This window comes from Pseudochaenichthys georgianus, chromosome 16 (genome assembly GCF_902827115.2).
Source record: "Pseudochaenichthys georgianus chromosome 16, fPseGeo1.2, whole genome shotgun sequence".
NCBI lineage: Eukaryota > Metazoa > Chordata > Actinopteri > Perciformes > Channichthyidae > Pseudochaenichthys > Pseudochaenichthys georgianus.
Window position 1 is genome coordinate 16268068 of NC_047518.2, and position 19297 is coordinate 16287364.

Genomic DNA, 19297 nt, shown 5'->3' on the forward strand with positions numbered 1-19297 from the left:
GGTTGGGTTTTTCCTCTGGTTCTCTGAAGGGGGATGGAGGAAATCCTCAAAATACTCAAGCAAGGCCTGTCTGTGGTATACAGTAATAATAATAATAATAATCCTTATATTTATTATAGCGCTTTATCAAAGACTCTCAAAGTACTGCTTTTCAACCTTGTTTGCACTCTCCGATTGTCAACCCAGGCTCTGGTTTTATACTTCCCATGTCTAGCCAAACCCTGGCTTTGTAATGGACAGCCCAGTTCATGCCATCACCTGTGGAATCTCGAACCTCCACACCAACTCAGGCTTGACCTGCTGCTCAGATATCTGCCAGCAGCTTGTGAGGAGCAGAGCTTAGTGGCTGACCTCATCACCCATTAGTCTTTCTGTAAAACACAGAGTGTGAACACGTATCAGCCTCCCTTTTATCAGACAGATTTGGCCAGGATTATGGTACATCCACCACCTTAGTGTCCACCCCAGACCTGGGCAGCAGGCAGGCAGGCAGGGTCCGGCAGCAGCCAGTAGGTAGAGCAGTGATGTGATGTGCTCTGATGGGACGAGGGACTTTAATTGAACCGAAGCTGAGGGTGACCTGATGAGGCCGCGGCTGCAGAGGAACAAAGAGCCCCAACTAGATTTGACATAAATTAGTACTTATTTGTCTGATTTGTTTCCAACATATTAAAACCAAAGTAATCAGAAAAAAAGGAAAATGAAATTAACTGCTTCTTACGGTTGACATGGCACGGTGATATGAGGGGAGAAACAGTCACTGTTTCCCAACACCTACAGGGTCAGTTAACGCTGCACTGTCCTTAACATTTACTGTAAACATGAACTACCAGCAACATTAGCCCTCATTGAGAATCTGACACTCACACACACAGATAACAACAGAATAACTAAACCATAAACTGTCTAAAAGTCAGATGATATTAGTTTTCAGCACATTGAAAACATAAAATCCAAGTAATAAAATGCTTTAAGGGAATACTTAAACCCCAAAATGATTATTTGTATATTAATCAGAGATGGCAAAAGTACACACATCCTTTACTCAAGTAGAAGTACAGATACAGTACTTGTGTTTAAAAATACTCTGGTAAAAGTAGAAGTACTGACTTATTTACTCAATTAAAAGTAAAGAAGTATGGGCTTTGAAATGTACTTAAGTAAAAAGTGCCCATAACTAGCAGCTGTTTTAAAGAGTACCTGACCTCCCTTTATATTAATAGAACAATAATGTCATTGTTAGCTAATGAATGTTTCCATGCTGAACAACGGCAACATGACAACGTTTCCATTGGTCCCTCTTCTTTAGAGAAGACCAGGAAATGATGGATACACGGATCGTGTTCAAATCAATAGGCACGCAATGACTAACTAATAATGATCACGCCATCAAACACACATTCAAACTAAAGGAACCAGCCTGTTTAAGAAGTAGAAAGTACAGGTATTTGTGTTCAAAATGTAAGAAGTAGAAAGTACAAGTATTTGTGTTCAAAATGTAAGAAGTAGAAAGTACAAGTATTTGTGTTCAACATGTAAGAAGTAAAAGTAAAAAGTCGTCAGAAAAATAAGTAGTGGAGTAAAGTACTGATACCAGAAAAATGTACTTAAGTACAGTAACGAAGTATTTGTACTCCACTACTTCCCACCTCTGATATTAATAACTAACCCATTGAAGACAAAGAATCTAAATAAAATAAAATATAGAGATGGTTGTTGATGTATTGAATCACAATATCAGTGAATTCAATATCAAACTTTCATACAATGTCTATTTTAACAGAAACTCCTAATTTTAAACACAAGTTGTGGATCTGCACAAGTATGAGGTGGTTTTCTTCGGATGAACAGGATAAAGAGACTTGTATTATACTGCACAATTTTTGTGAGTACAAACAGATGTTTTTTATTGCTGTTATAAGCATAATTATTCTCTACATGTTGACCCTAGCAGTGTGGAATCATTCCCCTGAGCAATCCACCTCTACTAAGCTGCTATTTTCATGTTGAAATCAAATAACAGCACCAACATATTGTATTTTCTATTACCAACTGTATGAAGCCTCACTCAAAATGCTAACACAATCTGACCTCCTATGTGTTTTTTGTATTGTATTCAGCTAAAAACAGCTAAGGAAAACCTAAAATAGAGATGGAAATCCTTTGTTTCAGAGTTATTGATTTCACTTTGTCTTTACATTTAAATATAAATATGAACAATAATGTGGGGTTTTCCTTGGCTGCTTGGAGGATACTGTTTGCTATAAACAGAAATGGCATTCACACATATTTACTCATGCACCATGAAAGTCAATTATACGTCAGTCTCCTATGTGACATGATTCAGAATCAACAGCTTGATTCTAAGTTTTGTAAGGCACTTGGATACATTAAACTCATCTCTGGAATGTCATTTGTGTGGTCTGTGTGGACTTTTAGATCAATTCATAAAAGGGAAAGTCAAAAGAGAACAAAGTCCACGGCCGTGGTCGACTTACAGAGGCATTCTTCTCAGTTGAGAACAACCGGATTCATTATCATGGATGACAGAGGAACCTGTTAATGGTCCCTCGAGGGTGGGTGGCAAATTCATACTGGGACACAGTGGATATTAGACATGGCCCTTCAACACCGTAGATCATCTGAGTCCCAACGGCTGTCACCTCAGCCGGCCACCCTATGCCTATTTATAGAAGAAATATATTCAGACAAATGTTTTCTCATGTCCTTTTTAATAGAACCGATGGCCATTGTCCATAAATTGCAATGGTGGGATGCAGCTAAGGGAAATGACTCAAGTATTGTATTAAAGTAACACTTTGAGCCACTTTACTTGAGCAATTTCTTCCACATTATACTTCTACTCCACTACATGTTAAAGGTAAATATGATACCTTTTACTCTATTATATTTATTTGGCAGCTTAAGTTAGTTTGATTTTTTTGATTATTAACACACATTCTAATAAGTTATTATAAAAAGTGTTTATTATTGATTGAGCTACCCATCAATCAATTCATACAATAAATAATACAAATTACATACACTTTTACCAGCTGCAATAATGAAATGATAAACACATTCATGGATCAAGAACTGTAATCCAGGAATATATAATGTATATGATTCTGGAATGGGCTATTATGTAGAATGAGTACTATACTTTTTGCCCCTGAAGTATGTTTTCAGTACTATTTCTGTACTATACAAATGGAATGAAGTTAGATACTGAATGCAAGACTTATAGTATTTTTACACATTCGTATTGCTACTTGTACTTAAAGGGGCCCTATTATGCACATTTTTAGGTTCATATTTGTATTTGTTGTCTCTACTGTGACATGTTTACATACTTTAATGTTCAAGAAGCTCTTTATTTTCCTCATACTGTCTGTGCTGCAGCACCTCTTTTCACCCTCTGTCTGAAACCAGAGCCCAGTCTGCTCCGATTGGTTAGCTGGTCGGCTCTGTTGCGATTGGTCAGCAGCTCAATGTGTGTGAAATGTCCGGCCTCTAATCATATCACTTACAATGTGTTGGAGCGCGAGCCAATAGGAGCGCCAGTGTTGCGTAGTGATGTCACTATGTTGGTGGAGTAAACAAAGGAGTCCAATGGAGGCGTTTCAGGCATGGGGGGAGTTTGTGGGAGAGAAACTCCCACTGGAGAGAACTTTGTGATGTTAGCCTTGGCAGACCATTTACATGCACACAAATCCATGTAACACACTACAGAAAAGGGAAAAGCCCCCTAAAAATAACTTCTTCCTCCATTTATAAATTGTAAAAAAAAAAATACAAAACACACTCCGAATATCAGTGTTAATCAAAAATTATAATAGTATTTATTGAATGAGTTTGGCAACAACTGCAGATGCATCTATGACAAACAAAATATTTAATATTTAAAACACATGATCCGAAATGCTGAACTATCTGTATTATGACATGGATGGCTTCATTGTATTTTACAATCATACACAGTGGAGTAGTCATTTGCATAGTCTGGAAACAAAATCTCTATTCATCGTATATTCATGATTGTAGTATGGTTTACAACAATCAATGGTGATATATGTGTCTATTTAAAAGTTGTTATCAGTTTTAAAAGATACATTAATTAATGTACAAGTAACTTCAAGTGACATTGCAGTATTTTTTAATACAATCAGCAGCAGAGAAGTGTTCTGGGCCCTCCTATTTCAGTCTTTGGGATTCACAGACAAGATGTTCTTTTTAGAACTGGCTCTTAAGAACAACTTAAAAAATAAGGAACCTTTTAAAATCCCTCCTCGTTACGCACTCTCACTTGCCAGTCAGATCTTGAGTAAAGGCTTTAAATATATTTCTTTTTCTTTATCCTCAGATCAGTCCTGCTGCTCATTTTTCGACCAGTCTTGCCATCCACCCAGGTAATTATGAACACTGAAAGGGAGAGAAAAGGGAAGAAAGTGAATGAAATGTTGCATAAACACAGGTGACTCAAAAATAAAACTGCACTAGTTTTACTTTTTCTGGATCAACATTGTATTATGCTGCATTTAAAAAGGCATATATTGGTAGCATTTTGAGCTAATTACCCTTTTTCCCCTTCTTTACAGTCAGACACTGGCACTCTATGAAAAGAGCATTGCATGATGGGTTGTCCTCACGCACAGGTCAGTAACCTCACGTTGGTGAGACTTATCACTGGCTCACTATGAAATGTCAGATATGAACTTAGCCATAACATTTGACTGGTACACTAGCCTTTGCCTGTGATAAACAAATTGTTTTAACAAGAAACAATAAACCTTATTCGTTGTACATGACTAGAATACTTTGGTAATTTATTAATTAAACGATGAGGTGAGAAGTCATTATCTTTATGGCAGGGAAACATGTCTCACTCTTTGTATCCCAGGGAGGTGGCTGTGTCTAGGGCGTTTTTGCTCCTGATCCCTGCCAGACAGGTGAACACGATGTTATCCGTCTGCTGGGGCATTTCACCTCCGTACTTTTCATTGAACTCTTCTGCATCCAGCTGGAGGGCATTCCCCACCTGTGCCACTGCAAAATCAAACCAGTACATACAAATGTAGTATTAGAAGTAGTACTTTAAATATATGTTATTAGGTAAAACCAAACTTAATGGGTCTGGGAACAATTGTGAGTCAAATCAGAATGTCAACCATTAGGAACGTTTTTAAGTAGACTTCTAAACTGGGAATGTAGTATTGTCTTTCCATATTATGTTTCCTTAATTAAGGGCCTGCTATTATAAACTGAGACTGAGGAAACCAAGCAGCTACAACAGAGCCCTGGGTGTGCGTGCTGATGTATAAATGTTTTGTGTGATGATTTAGGACATTTTTAATGACCCCTGATAACATACCAGTAACACAGTGGTTCTCAACCTACTGTAGGGGATGGGACTCCCAAGGGGGAGTACACAGCACTGCACACTGAAATGTAGAGTCTGTATGTAACCCACCCATGTATTAGGAGGAGTGGAAAGCTACTATACATGTGCCTTGCTCAACGACAAGGTGAACTCGCAAAGTAACAGTGCACACTCCATAATACTTATCGAAGTCGATAGGGACTTGGCTTGGCAACTGGAAGGTCACCAGTTCAAGTCCCGGCAAGACCAAGTGCTACCGAGGTGTCCCTGAGCAAGGCACCGTTCCCCACACTGCTCCCCGGGCGCCGTTCAAAATGGCAGCATGGCTAGTGTTAGCTTCTAACACTAGGATGGGTCAAATGCAGAGAAACAATTTCCCCACGAGGGATTAATAAAAGTCCATTTTATAGACAGGGCTGTTATTGTTATAATTTGTGCTTGGATGTGGGTCTTAGAATAATCATATACCAACTACTTTAACTACTTGCCAGCATAAAGTGCATCTATTTATGCACACAGATTATGAGCTATCACTGCATTTTGAAGTGTGGGGAAGCCACCTGGAGGAGTAGGGATTGGATCTGACGTTATATTCATGCCAACCTAACACACATTTTCTGATTATTTTAGGAAGTGTAACACTCACGGGGGACGTTAATTGACCCGGGGATGGAGCCATACTCCCTGAGCTCCCATGGCTCCCTCACATCTATTACCACAGCCTTCCTGCAAGACAGGAGCTGCTTCAGCTGCTCATAACTCACATCTGTGCTCGGTGGCGCTGAACTGAACCCGCGGAGCAGCAACTCTGTGTCTGAAAGCAAAACCAGAGGTGGAAGAAGCACTTTAGTGAAAGAGGCAATATCAACTTTTGAAAATACTCTTACAAGTAAAAGTCCTGCTTCAAAGTCCTACAAGTACAAAAGTGTTGATATCAAAATATGTACTTAAATTACCAAAACTAAAAGTACTCATTATAGGCAATAGCCAATTTCATAATCTTATATATTAAACTACTGGATTATGATGCAAAAATGTGTTCCTCATTGATGGTAAAGCTAATTTTAATTACATTACATGTTACTTGTTATACGCTTTTATCCAAAGCGACTTACATACTCAATACTGAGGACAATCCCCACAGGAACAATTTGGGGTGAAGTGTCTTGCCCAACGACATGCTGACTGCAGTGGGGTTTGAACCTGTGATCCACACCAAGTATCTATCCACTGCGCCACACGCCTCCTTTTATCTATATTGCTCCTCCATATATTAACCTTACATTATATTGCAATGTTTAATAATTGATTTATGTTTTGTAAATAATGACTGCATCTGTTTAGTAACTAACTTCAAAAACGTAGTTGAGTAATACGTTTAAAGTAGAAAAAGGCTCAGTTAAATGCAAGTACCTCCAAAATGAACTTTGGAATAGTATGAGTAAATGTACTTCATAACATTGCACCATTGAGCAAAACAGACAGCATGAACATTTTCATAACATTATAGTGAGTCACGAGCCAACCAGCTGACATTTAAATGGAGTGTAGCCTAGATACGGGAGAACTTGTTTGGAAATTGTACACCGTTAATGTAGTAATAATAATAATAATAATAATATAATGTAAAGCTCACGTTTGCAATCGTGGTGAGTGTTGTTGACAAGGTTGGACACAGAGCTTCGTCCTCCAGGCAGGACGGTACTGTTCCATAACAGCCTCGGAACAACTGCTGCAAACCTCCAACACCTTCTGAGAGCCATGAGTGAACAGTTACACCCTGGTTTACACTTTATATTAACACTTCGTCAACATAAAACCCTAATTTCGCAATTACACAGCGAGCTACAGCTACTACAATTCTAACGGCTCACCCTGCCAACAAGGACATGCGCATGCGCAGAAGTACGGATACGGATCCCTTCAAGGTCTAAAATACCCTCTCCCAGAGTAAACGGCTCTGGCCTCTCATAAACTGCACTTATCAAAGTTATTGTACCTAATATATCAAAAGTCAAACCATTACCAACACACGTCAGTGCTATGTTCTCTAAGGGGCAATCACTTTTGCACCAAAGTTTGATCGAAGAGATAATATATTAAATAATGCATATGGTCTTATGAAATCCGGCAGAGCTCTCTCCACATAGGTCAATTTATTTAATATCAAGAGTTATCATGATACTTCCATCATTGCATAGCCTATGCCGGTTTTAGGGGCATGCATGGCTTTTTTTCTGAACACTAATTTAACAATGAGTTTTGAAGATACCACTAATTTCACATAAAATAAACAGAAATACATGACATAATAATTCAGTTTGCACTTATAGTACGACACATAAGGACACCAAAACCGGTGTCTTTAAATAGAACATACGAACAAACCAATCCCCATAGTTCCATGGTTTTAAAACGTTGGAAAGGCTCCTGAATGCCTCAGAAACTGGTACGCTTTGCCTTTTTCTAAGACATTTCCCATTGAACGTGAATGCAGCATTAGGCCAAGCTGAGTTGCCGTAGTGCGTCACATGTTGACTAGGACTGCCAGTTGATGCAACCGAAAGCTTACACAGTTTTAGAGAGTCAAAGGCCAACACGAACAATTATTAAGAAAATTATGCTGTTATTATCGGTGCTCTGTAGTTTGCACTGACATGTCTTAACATCTCCGTTTATTGTTGGATAAAACACACGTGTTAATGTTGTATTTATTCTGACAAGCTAATGTAGCTAGCCTGTTTGCTAGCCAGGAAGAGTTGACATCTCACTGTTGGCTTCAGGTTAGCTAACACAGTCAACATAGGAGCTAATATTAAGAGGTGAGTTCATACAGCTTTACCAAATACAACTGTGGGGAAGTTATTTATTGTTTCAATGTAGGTCCTCTCATGCTAATCTCAATTGGACTATCGAGACTGCTTGGGGCTTCATAACCAGACACTACTATGTAACGTTTGTTATCTCTTAACATGGTATCATATTTTATTTGGCTAGCTATATTTATTCTTAGTGACGTACTATGAACTATTTGGACAGTTGCATATTTAGTTGTTTTGGCTTTAGTAAACAATGGTTTTGAAATAGTAATGTGGCTAGGGATAAGTGATTTTTGAAGGGTGCTTTGGGGTGCTACAATGTATTTAGGAATGACAGTGTATAAACAGTTTTAAACAGACCCTAACATTTGAGGACGATTTTTTTGGATATCTATCTTAGACTTATTACCTACTATATAATTATAAGGTCCAAACAGTGGCATATTCTTATCAGGCAAAGTCATCCACTCCACCTGAAGTGTTTAACCAGTCAAACCGAGGGTGTAAAACCCCTAAAACCAGCATGAACTAAACATGTCAGCAGTTAATCAACAAGGAAAATAGAAATATCTGTTGATGTCATTAGGAGATAGAGCTAAGAAAGTAATTGGTTACATTGACATTTTATACATTTTGAAATTGAGTTTCTTAAAAGTCAGGACTATGCATTAAAAGAGATCAGATTTAATCAGGTGCCAAGTAAACACCCTCAAAACAACACATTAGGTTGGCTTGCAACCACTGATTCATTTTAGATCTACTGTGCCAAGTGCAAAAGGCAACCATAATCATGTTAATGTACATGTATTTTTGATTGCCTTCTAGCTAGCTTTGAATATATTGTGTGCTCCAATAAGTACAATTATCATGGTAGTTATAGCCTTGTGCAAGTGTTGCTACATTCAAGTACTTTTGTTGAAACACATGTTAAGATAGTTTGTTTACGTAAAGCAACACCTATGTTTGCCCATTCATTTTTTTATTCAGATGCGGCTAAAGGACCCCTTCTCTTTGAAAGCCGCCGATATGACTAAGCGGACTAATAAACCGAGGAAACCTCGAGATGAGGAGTCATCAGATGAAGTCAGCGGTAAGTCACTGAAACAGCACAGTGCACCAGACTGTTGACATTGGGGCTGTATATTTACTTTTGTAAAAATGTTCACCAAGTTTATTAAAACATTTACCAAGTATATTAATCCCCTGCCCTCTACTAATTAGAGTATTTAAACACAGCATTGGTTTCAACTAAACTGCAATCGTTTAAAAAAAACCAGCAGGACAACAATCTGTATAAATACCCATAATGGCATGTGTACCTTACAATGGATTTAATTAAGGTACTTGTCTTTCTGATTTTGTGGGGATGTCCCATCACATGTTATTCATTGTAGGTGCTGTGCACATCGTCCCCCTTTCAAAACATAATCACTGAGAATTGTACCATTTTCCTAAAAGTTTTTTTTAAAGCTACATTTGAAAGGGTAAATGTGTCATTACAGCATATTTTGTTTTAAACCAGGGTTGACATGCCAGCATGTGAGTAAAGCAGTGGACCTGAGCTCAGTGAAGAAGTCGGTGCTCTCCAACGTGTGGGTGGTGTGCTCTGAGTGCCTAAAGGAGAGGACCATGATCGATGAAGAGCCAGCAGCATCCCATGACATCCTTGTGTGCTTAAAGTGTGGCTTCCAGGTAACAAATATTTGTAATTGTATTTTTCAATAGTAATCAGTGCAAACTCGGGCTGCACAATGACATTGGTGCGTCATTGGTATCTCCAGATTAAGGCTTTAAAGTAATAAATATTAAGTCCATTATGACAGGACGACAAAATGTGCTTGTTGAACCAGACTGTTGCAGTAGCGCGTGCAAACACAAGTATGTCTGCTCCGTTGTTGACAGCTCAATGCACATTTTTAAATGATCCCTGTGGACAAAGATTAAATTGTTTTGCAACGTGTGAAATGTGCCAAATGTCCCTAGTGCTGCCTTTTTTTTTTAAATTGCATGCTGTACATGAACCTTAATGGAAGTAGTTTTCTTATTTTGTCTGAGAATATATGATAAACTTGTTAACAAAGATTTTTATCTTTAAACAAAGTAAAATGTTCTTTCTTACAGGGCTGTAACCAGTCTGGGGTCCAGCACTCTGAAAAGCACCACCAAGCTTTCAATCCGGAGTCTCACTGCATCACCATCAGCCTGAGCACGTGGAAGGCCTGGTGAGAAACCTCAAACTGCATTTATTGTCAACTTTATAAAAAAACAAGCCTATACACACGGCCAATGTGTGTAACCTTGCTATGACACACGTCAAGATGCCTCCATCTTTGGCTTTACATTAAAAGAAAATGGCATTGTGTTTTCTATACATATTTCCAGACCTATATATCATTTACCATATTATATTTTACAGAAACCTTAGATACTTAAATTCCTGTTTGTCTCATTGTGTCAGGTGTTATGAATGTAATGAGGAGCTCTCCACTCACTGCAACAAGAAGGCTTTGGCTCAGACGCTGGACTTTTTACAAAAGCACTCCGTCAAGGCTACATCAGGTAATGTGTTCCTCAACACGGCAAAATCCTGGAGGTCTAGCCCTTTACTGATGAAAGCTTTGGTTACAGATAATGCATCTTCTCTTCAGGGATGTAATCAAAAGTGTTTTTAATTTAAACAACCTTGTCAGTCAAAGTAGAAAACGAGTGGCCTCTGACACGGACAACCTGTACCGGTACTCATGTTGAGATTATTGAGATAATGGTACATCATTTTGTATAATATGTGTCTGCAGTGCCTGTGCACCAGAGCACAATGACTGTCTAGCTGACTATGAATGGAATATGAATGAAAGGAATGGAAATAACTGGTCATATAGTTTCAAATGTTTTACTGTCAGTGATCCACCCATCTGACTGCAGTACACATGCTCCCCCTGGTGGTAGTGGTCATCTGAATCCTTGGATCTTACCTGTCATTCTCAGTATAGAGGCAGCTAACATGTGTGTTATGAGGGAATATTGCAGTGTGAACCCCCGGTAATAGGGGTGTTATTTCTTATGAATGGATACTTCTCTTTATGCTGAGGACTTGCAGTTTTTCTTTAATGCCTTCTTATGGGTATAACATGGGCAACAGAACGCGGTTTATTGCTTCGGCTTTCACCTAAATGAAATTTGCTTTGGTGCCATGATGCATAACATAAACCTAGCAATAGGAAATTAAATTATAATAACTACGAAAAACAAGAAACTAAATATAGACTAAAAGAAATGTGCAAATAAAAGTAGGACAAATATACTAAATATGTACAATATATGTGAAATAAAATGAAAGATGAATGGAAGAAAATTACAATAGGAATATGATCAAATATAATTGTGAGTTCCTAGTTGTAGTTTTGTCCACCATGTTAGCATCTTGGCCATAAGGGAACTGAGTAACTGTCATAAAAAAAGTAAAAAGAAAAACATTTGAAATACATTTCATATTCTGTACTTGTTCACAGTGAGATCAAGTGAAGAAATTCACTTAAAAAAGTATTTGAGTTGTGTTGCAGCAGGTTGCATTCATATTCATATTTGACAGCCTGTCTGCCTACTATTAGATTATGTCCTCTCACTTCACTCAGGCCACCTGAGCCATCCTTGCCAGGTCAGTCAACCATATAGATATTCTACCCCCGCCCCTCGACCCCTTTCCATACTTACACACTCCCACACCTTCTGTTCCTGCCTCCCTGCTCTTCCCTTACGTTGTACTGGCATGTTGAGAGGCCTCCTAACAGGCTGTAGCTGATCAGGGTGGTGGGCATCGCCACTCTCAGTCCCACTGACCGCCTCAGCTCAGCCCAGTGGCCAGTGAGGCTGGTCCCCAATCAGTCTCTCAGCCACATATTTAGAGTTTGTGGGATTAATGCCACAGCAATCCACCCCCACCCTGCACACTGCATCACTGCACACATTAGCGGAATTAAGGCGCCTGAGCGATGCTTCCCGGCTGGGTTCCCTGAAGAACAAGAGCAGCTGCGCGGGGTTCAGCAGCCACTGCTCTGACGTTCTTTTGTCTTTCCATCACTATCTGTTTCCGTCCCTCGCCTCCTCCGCCGTGCCGCTCTGTGTCTCACCACCTCTGGGCCTGTGTGCTGCACTAGTGGGAGCCAGGGTCCTCAACAAGTCAGTTCGACTGGATCCTAACAGCTGGAGCGCACTAACTCTCAGCGGACACACACAGACTGTGGAAAACATCATTCAACTCAAGCAAATACATTTTTTCTTTCGATCTGTTTTACACCTTTTTTTTGGTAGCTTCTACAAACGGTTTTATGTTTCAGAAAGAGTCAGAACAAGGTGAATTTTAATGAAATAATGTGTTCTTCGCAACAGAGAGCACATGCTGTTCCTGAAACAGAATCTTTTATTTGTGAAGTACATTGCAAACCTGAGGAATTTGCACATTCTTTGAGTATGTTGTGTTTTTAGAGGCTACACCAAAGCACAGAGCAGCGTTTTAAGGACAGGACCTCAAAGTACAATAAATTGAATATCAAACATATTCATTCAAGTTAAATTCACGCATTACTAATAATTCTGCTCTGAATTATGCTGTTTCTTTATTACAATATGTTGTATTTTAAAGCCTAACCTACAAAGAAGGGTTTTCTATGTTAGTATATCTGTCCTGCTACCTGTGATCCACGATGGTGGGAATCGAGCTGGACAGTCGCTTCCTACAGCTTCCCCTTTGACCCTTTTAAATTACCTGTCACCTCTGCTGCCGCCCTATTGTTCCACACCGGTCGGCCAAATTGGTATGGAAGCGGGCGGCCATTGTTGCGGCAAAAAAGGCGGTCGTTGTCTGTCGAGGAGCTTGTGAAATTGCATTTCAGTATGAAGGCCATGTTTTCGGTAGCTGCCGCTGTTGTACGCACAAAAGAGCCCCGGCAAGGATCTTTTTTTTTAAGAATCTATAATAATTTTGTACAACAACAGCTCAGGGTAGAAAGAAAGTCGATTAACTGTGCTCCCTCACCATCAAGGCTTTCAGCTCAAGTGCCAGAGTCCCAGTAAAAAGCGAGTTGACCTCAGGGAGCTAGGATCCAGCTTGTTACGCAGACAGCTGGGGAGGCTTTGTGGAGCAAATTAAAATGTTGGTTCTGATAGGCACCAAAGACTTTTTGTCATTGAACTCAATTCGGTGTTTTATGGTAGCGATTGTTATTGGTACTGTATCATTAATTTCACAGCTAAAACATTCTGTTATGTAAATCTTGACTGTTAGGCAGTGCTGTATGTCTATTTTAAAAGTGAAGTGTTAACCAGTGTGTATCACAGGGTCATAATCAGTGTTGGGCAAGTTACTTCCAAAATGTAATATATTACTTATTAGTGTCTTTTGAAAGTAATAAGTTACATTACAATATTACTGTCTCTGAAATGTAATGAGTTACACTACTTTTTAGTTACTTTTTAGTTACTTTCACCAAAATAACCTTAAAAGAATGGCTAGGTATTTTAAATGCTCAAATGTAGTTTAGTGCAGCTCATTATACATCCAGTGAAGGGCGATGTGGTATAGCATAACAACTGTGTAGGCCCTTCAGGCTACTAACAACTTGTATTACACGGGTTAGTTGAATACTCGATTCTGATTGTAAATTCTTAACATGTGACACGTTGTTAATACAGTACAGACCACTGTCAAGGACTATAATGAAGGTTGCTAAGGAGGATCAAGAGAGAGAAAGGAAAAGAGGTTAAAAGACGGAGCGCTGGACGTCAGATAAATCACCAGAAGAAGGCAGACAGGAAGTAAACACTAACAGGACACGGAATGGGCTCTGTAGTGTGTTTAGTATGGCCGTGTGCAGGCCCGGTTCCAGAACAACATGACTCAGGGTGCCTCTGAGGTTACAGGGGGCGCAGCAGTAGCAGGTTTACATGAGCAATAGTGGCCGGCAACAGCAATGACAAACAGCATTGATGGTCCCAATGAACAGATTATGGCCTTTGTTATGTTTTGAAACCAAGCAAGTGAGAACATTTCAAGTGAGTTAAAAGTGCAATCCTGAAATATCTCATGTAGTCCAAAGTGGACTGTGGCAAAGAAAAGCACAACAGCTTCAAAGCTGTACTGATAAAAGAAATGAGAACATATTGTAAATCAAGGCAAATATTATTTGAACCAGCTCATGGTTTGAACATTGAAAAGCAAAAGTATTATTAAAACCATGTATTAAATAATCACTTTGGTCCCATCATATACTCTGGGAAGAGAATATTTACTGTGCTTGAAAACTGGTACATCATCATCGTGTGAGGTTGACTTTGTGCCCTGGAGAACATTTCAGCTGCAACATTAGCTCGTTGATAAGCTTGGGATATGAGATCTTTTTGTAGCCATTCGTGGTGAAGGCATCTGTGCTACTGTATGCATTATGTTTGACCCAACATTTCTAGGCATGGCAGAATATGGCTCTATTTTACATGAATATTCTAGCCATTGTCTATGTGTATACCACGAGCTGAAAGATGACCGCCTTACCCCACTGTACAGGCGGGTACTTGTTTAGATATACCTGGGCAGGCTCTGTTTTGCCGTGGTATCCTGGCACCTGCGGGCCGCAGAGGGGCGGCGTAGTTTGGGGCGACGAACACTGCTGCTCCGGGGGCGAGGGCGGCCAGTCAGGCGGGAGTAAGCTAGTGTCCACAACAGAGGGTCACGTGATGTCCCCATCTGACCTGTTGCTTCTGTCTGCAGTAGATGCAGTGTTGCTGGCGTTTAGTGATGGTTGCTTTAACCATTGTCGTATAAATGATTATCCACAGATGTGTGTCACTGCTGTGGAAGCACTTTGGAAATGATGCACGCGCAGCGGAGCAGGTCACGCGCACCTGACACAATTTGTTGTTTGTATTTTTCGCTCCGTTCTCTTTTTTGAATAGAGGGTGCATAACTTTCAACTGTCCCGAAGATCCCGACGCAAAGCCTGAAGGGTAAACACCAGGTTTACTAATCTACCCGCACAATTAGTCTCTGGTGTCGGAATGTCTCCGATGGCTTCCGGTAACTGCTAGAATTAACTTCAAGACACTGGTACTTGTGTACCATGCTGCGAATGGATCACACCTTCCGGCGCAGACTGAAAACTCATCTCTTTCGACTCCACTTCGAGCGATAGAATTACTAACAAAGAACTGCTAACAGAGCACTTATATCTAATAAAGGACTGGCTTATCTATAGCCAGTTGAGTAGCACTTGAAATGCTTGGCTCTATGAAACCTGATGTACTTATATGATTCTGTTTTCTTCAAGGTTGTGTCTTCCTGGTCGAATGTACTTATTGTAAGTCGCTTTGGATAAAAGCGTCAGCTAAATGCAATGTAATAATGTAATATAATGTCTCGCTATGTTAGTACATTCTTAAAAAACTAAACACCATTTAATTTCGGGTTGAAATGTGTTGTAACTGCGTTACTGAGCATTGTAACGGGTAATATATTACCCACATTTCATTAGTAATGCGTTACATTACTTCGTTACAGCAAAAAGTAATATATTACTGTAACTCCGTTACACCCAACACTGGTCATAATAACTTATGACCCTGATATAGCTCCATAAAGGATTCCTTATTATTAATAATAGTTACCTGATTTATGATTGTTTAATAAAAATAACTATAGCATGTAGTTATGATACTTATAATAAGTATCACAACTACAGATAAATAATGCATCATCTAGTTCAGGGGTCGGCAACCCGCGGCCCTTTAAGCCGCATGCGGCCCTGAGCCCTCTGCTCTGGCTCCCTTGAGCTTAGACAAAAATAAGAAGAAAATAAAAGTATTTGTAGGACTATTTATATTTTGTTGCATGGTTGAAAATGTTTCGTATCTTGTATTTTAAGGTGATACCGTGACACATAAATAAAAAACAAAACGGTTTTAATTAGGTCAACTAAAATATGCGTCACATCCTGCTACGGTCCCGCGCGAGCGCCTTTTCTTGGAGGTGAATAACCTGACCCCCGGCTCGATGAGCGAACTATGGATAAATCAAAGAAAAGTACCGGAGGAACACAGGATTTAATTCTGCGTGGTGTTAGGAGATTTAAATGTTAATTAGGCCGCATTTCCAAATCTCCTCGCGTCCCTACACAAGCCATTATCTTACAGGAAGGAAACCCAGAACATACAAGTAACCGTTTAACAATAATCCACTTTAATGGTAATATACAATGCAATACAATCAAATACATTACCATACACAACCATATCGTATCATGTGTAATGTCAGGAGTTTGGCCTACTCCTGGCTCCTGCCCATAGGTCGCCAGACCTCCAGTCCCAGCAGCACGAGGAGAGAGAGGCCGAACACAGCGGGGTTTCTATCTATATCCCTCGCTGACCCAAGGAGGAGTTATCTGCGCCTCCCTTCCAGACCAGTGATTGGCTGCCCAAATTATCATCAACACCCCACATCAGGGATGACTGTATGTTAACTCCTGACCTTCCCCCTCTTCCTGTGTCCTCAAAAAACCACATGTTAGCAGGCCCAAAACCAGCCCAGTTTTCTACACAAATCATTTTCAAGCTTCTTCACAGTTTGCATGAATACATACAAATATTTCCTTACAATTCCCTCTTTTGCACTCTTAAAAAAGAGAGTGCAATTTATACAAGGCACTTGCAAAAAACTGCATCCTTGTCTGCTGAGTCTCCATACTTTTTATTCTCAGTGTCCACAGTGAAGGGCACTCCGTCCAGGCTCTCGTTGCAGATGACGCAGCGGAAGCAACCGGGGCGGTAAGACTTCCCTAGGGCCTGCCAGCCTGCATGTCCATGATTAGATGTCCACCTGCGTTGCACTTGTCTGCAGACTGCTGGAACCCAGAGTACAGAAAGTCCTCTTCACAGAAAACCCTTCCTGCGTCATAGTAGAACGCCTTCCCTCTCAGCCTTCGACTACAGGCGCTGCAGGTGAAGCAGCTGTCATGGTAGAGGCTGCCCATAGCTTGGCAGGCCTGGCTGGCTCCATACACCGTCTTGTTGCACTTAACACACACTCCTGTTTCAGCGGAGAGTGGAGTCCCCTGTGCCATCCTGGCTTGCCGTGTCTTTGTCCCCTCTGATCCGCTGACGGCGGCTTCCGAGTCGATGCTGAATAGATGTCCTCCCGATCTTCCTTCTCCGGTCCGATGATGATGCCTCCCGGGACGACTGCTGGATGGATGATGGATGTCCTCGAGGTCCTTCTCCTCCAATCCGCTGATGACAGCATCCGAGTCGACCTCCATGACGAGAGCCAGATCTGTCCTGATGTCGTCTAGGGTCCTCGCAGGTGTTTTCCCCCGCCGCACACTGGCTCCGCACAGTGGTACCAGTTGTCCCCCTTTCCTTGTAGGCGGACGGCCTGGGATGTCCTCTGGGTCACTCGGTCGGGGCCGGAGAGCCTGGGGTTGACAGTCAGCCTCCTGCGTCTCGGGTCCCTCTTTCGGCGTCAGCAACCTGTGTGGAGAAATCTGATACAAATCCCTCAAGCCTACGCTCCGGGCTCTGGAGCCCTCGGCTGTTTAACCCACCAGTGCGTGGCAACTTGGAGCCTGTTGGTGGGGTGTCTTAAAACAACAGACGTGTGTGCACAGGTTTTCTAAATTAATTGTGCTGCTTCAGAATCTTGGACTGTGCCCACTAAATAAGAACCCCAACATCTTTAGGTAAACTAAATAACATATTTCAATAGCTCTGAATTTCTGACAAGCATCTGTATTTATTTTTAAATGAAATCCCTGAGATCCCATTAAAAATCTAAAAATATGATTTGAACTGCTAATGTTTCTGGTAAAGAAACACACTAATCTTATGGATTCAAAAACAACCAAAATCACAATACTAACAAAGTGAATGGCTTCCTGGTGATACTGCTTCTACCCGTCAGTGCTTAGATATTATCCCACTGAAAAAATGAATACAGAATTCCCACCAATTGTCATCAAATGTCTTTTTAAATGTAGATGAAATGTATATCCCCATAATGACCTAAACAATAAAGTCTATGGCTTTTACTTCTTTACCAGACTAGTTACATGATGTTGTCCAAATTACATTGTGTCTCATTACATTACTATGTTTTAGCTTAACTGTAAATATGTTCTTTCTACATTTCAAACCTCCGTTACTTTAATACCTGTTGAAACATTAGTTGACACATTACTCACCGGTCAGCCTCTCCAGTATTTCATTCTGGACTTACATCTCTCTGGTAGCCCCTTGGCCACTGATTCTCTACCTGTGTTACCTGCTATAACTCAATCAATTCTAGAGACATGTCAACATTCACCAAACAGCCTCTTATCCCCAAATATGGAGCAGGTCAATTCTAAAACTGTCAATCAATGGTCAGATTGAACAATGGAGTTGGGCAGCAGGTTCCTTTCAGTCCCTAAATGAAAAATGTACATTGTAAAGTTTACCCTTTTTTACACATTCTCTCATGTGTAAACAAAAACCTGTATGGGAAGAAAACCTTCAGGTGGTGATGGATTATAAGACAATACCAAACATTTTCCCCAGTAAACACTTGAGAGTGTTTCTCTCCATCATTCAGTCCTAAAAGAAACAGAATTCCAAATTTCATAGTTTGAGTTTCACATTCTTCAAACCGCCACCTCCTGTGGGAGTGAAACATCATGAAGGTTAGAAACGGTTTCCCCTTTTGTGCAATGTTAGGAAACCTCTCATTTCACACATTATTATCACACAAAAATAATGTGTTAGTCCAAAACATGCTTGATTAGTCATCGTTTTAAATCATGCAGTTGCACTGATCAGGTGCAGACATACACACACTCACACTCACACTGTCAGGTTGTAAAGTCAGGTTTTGGTCAGGTTTGGTCAGGTACACCTCAGAGTCAGTCATTGACAGTGCCTTCCCAAGTTACCCTGTCTGTCAGGGTCAAAGGTTCGTTGGTCTCAGTCTTTTTGGCCATGTGTCGTGCTCTGCAGAGATGTTCCAGCACAGGCCAGCATCCTCCGTCTATAGAAATCTGTATATATGGAGCGCCATCATTTATTAATTCACAATTACAACTAT

The 19297-nt window shown here is 40.3% G+C and overlaps 2 protein-coding genes across 2 annotated transcripts in view; one reads left to right on the forward strand and one right to left on the reverse strand.

The window, feature by feature from the left end:
- Positions 1-3813: 3813 nt before the first annotated feature.
- tstd3 (thiosulfate sulfurtransferase like domain containing 3) lies at positions 3814-7292 on the reverse strand. The gene is made up of 4 exons (XM_034102453.2): positions 7017-7292; positions 6027-6194; positions 4887-5046; positions 3814-4422 (listed from the first exon to the last, which is right to left on the reverse strand). The coding sequence occupies exons 1-4, from the start codon at positions 7141-7143 to the stop codon at positions 4365-4367; spliced, it is 513 nt and encodes a 170-aa protein (XP_033958344.1). The 5' UTR covers positions 7144-7292; the 3' UTR covers positions 3814-4364.
- A 610-nt stretch (positions 7293-7902) lies between these two features.
- usp45 (ubiquitin specific peptidase 45) overlaps positions 7903-19297 on the forward strand; it is a 50260-nt gene continuing 38865 nt past the window's right edge. Inside the window, exons 1-5 of the mRNA XM_034101964.2 lie at positions 7903-8202; positions 9187-9289; positions 9722-9891; positions 10321-10421; positions 10658-10758. Of these exons, the coding sequence (XP_033957855.1) occupies positions 9187-9289; positions 9722-9891; positions 10321-10421; positions 10658-10758 (475 nt within the window). The 5' untranslated portion in view covers positions 7903-8202. The remainder of the gene's footprint in view (positions 8203-9186; positions 9290-9721; positions 9892-10320; positions 10422-10657; positions 10759-19297) is intronic.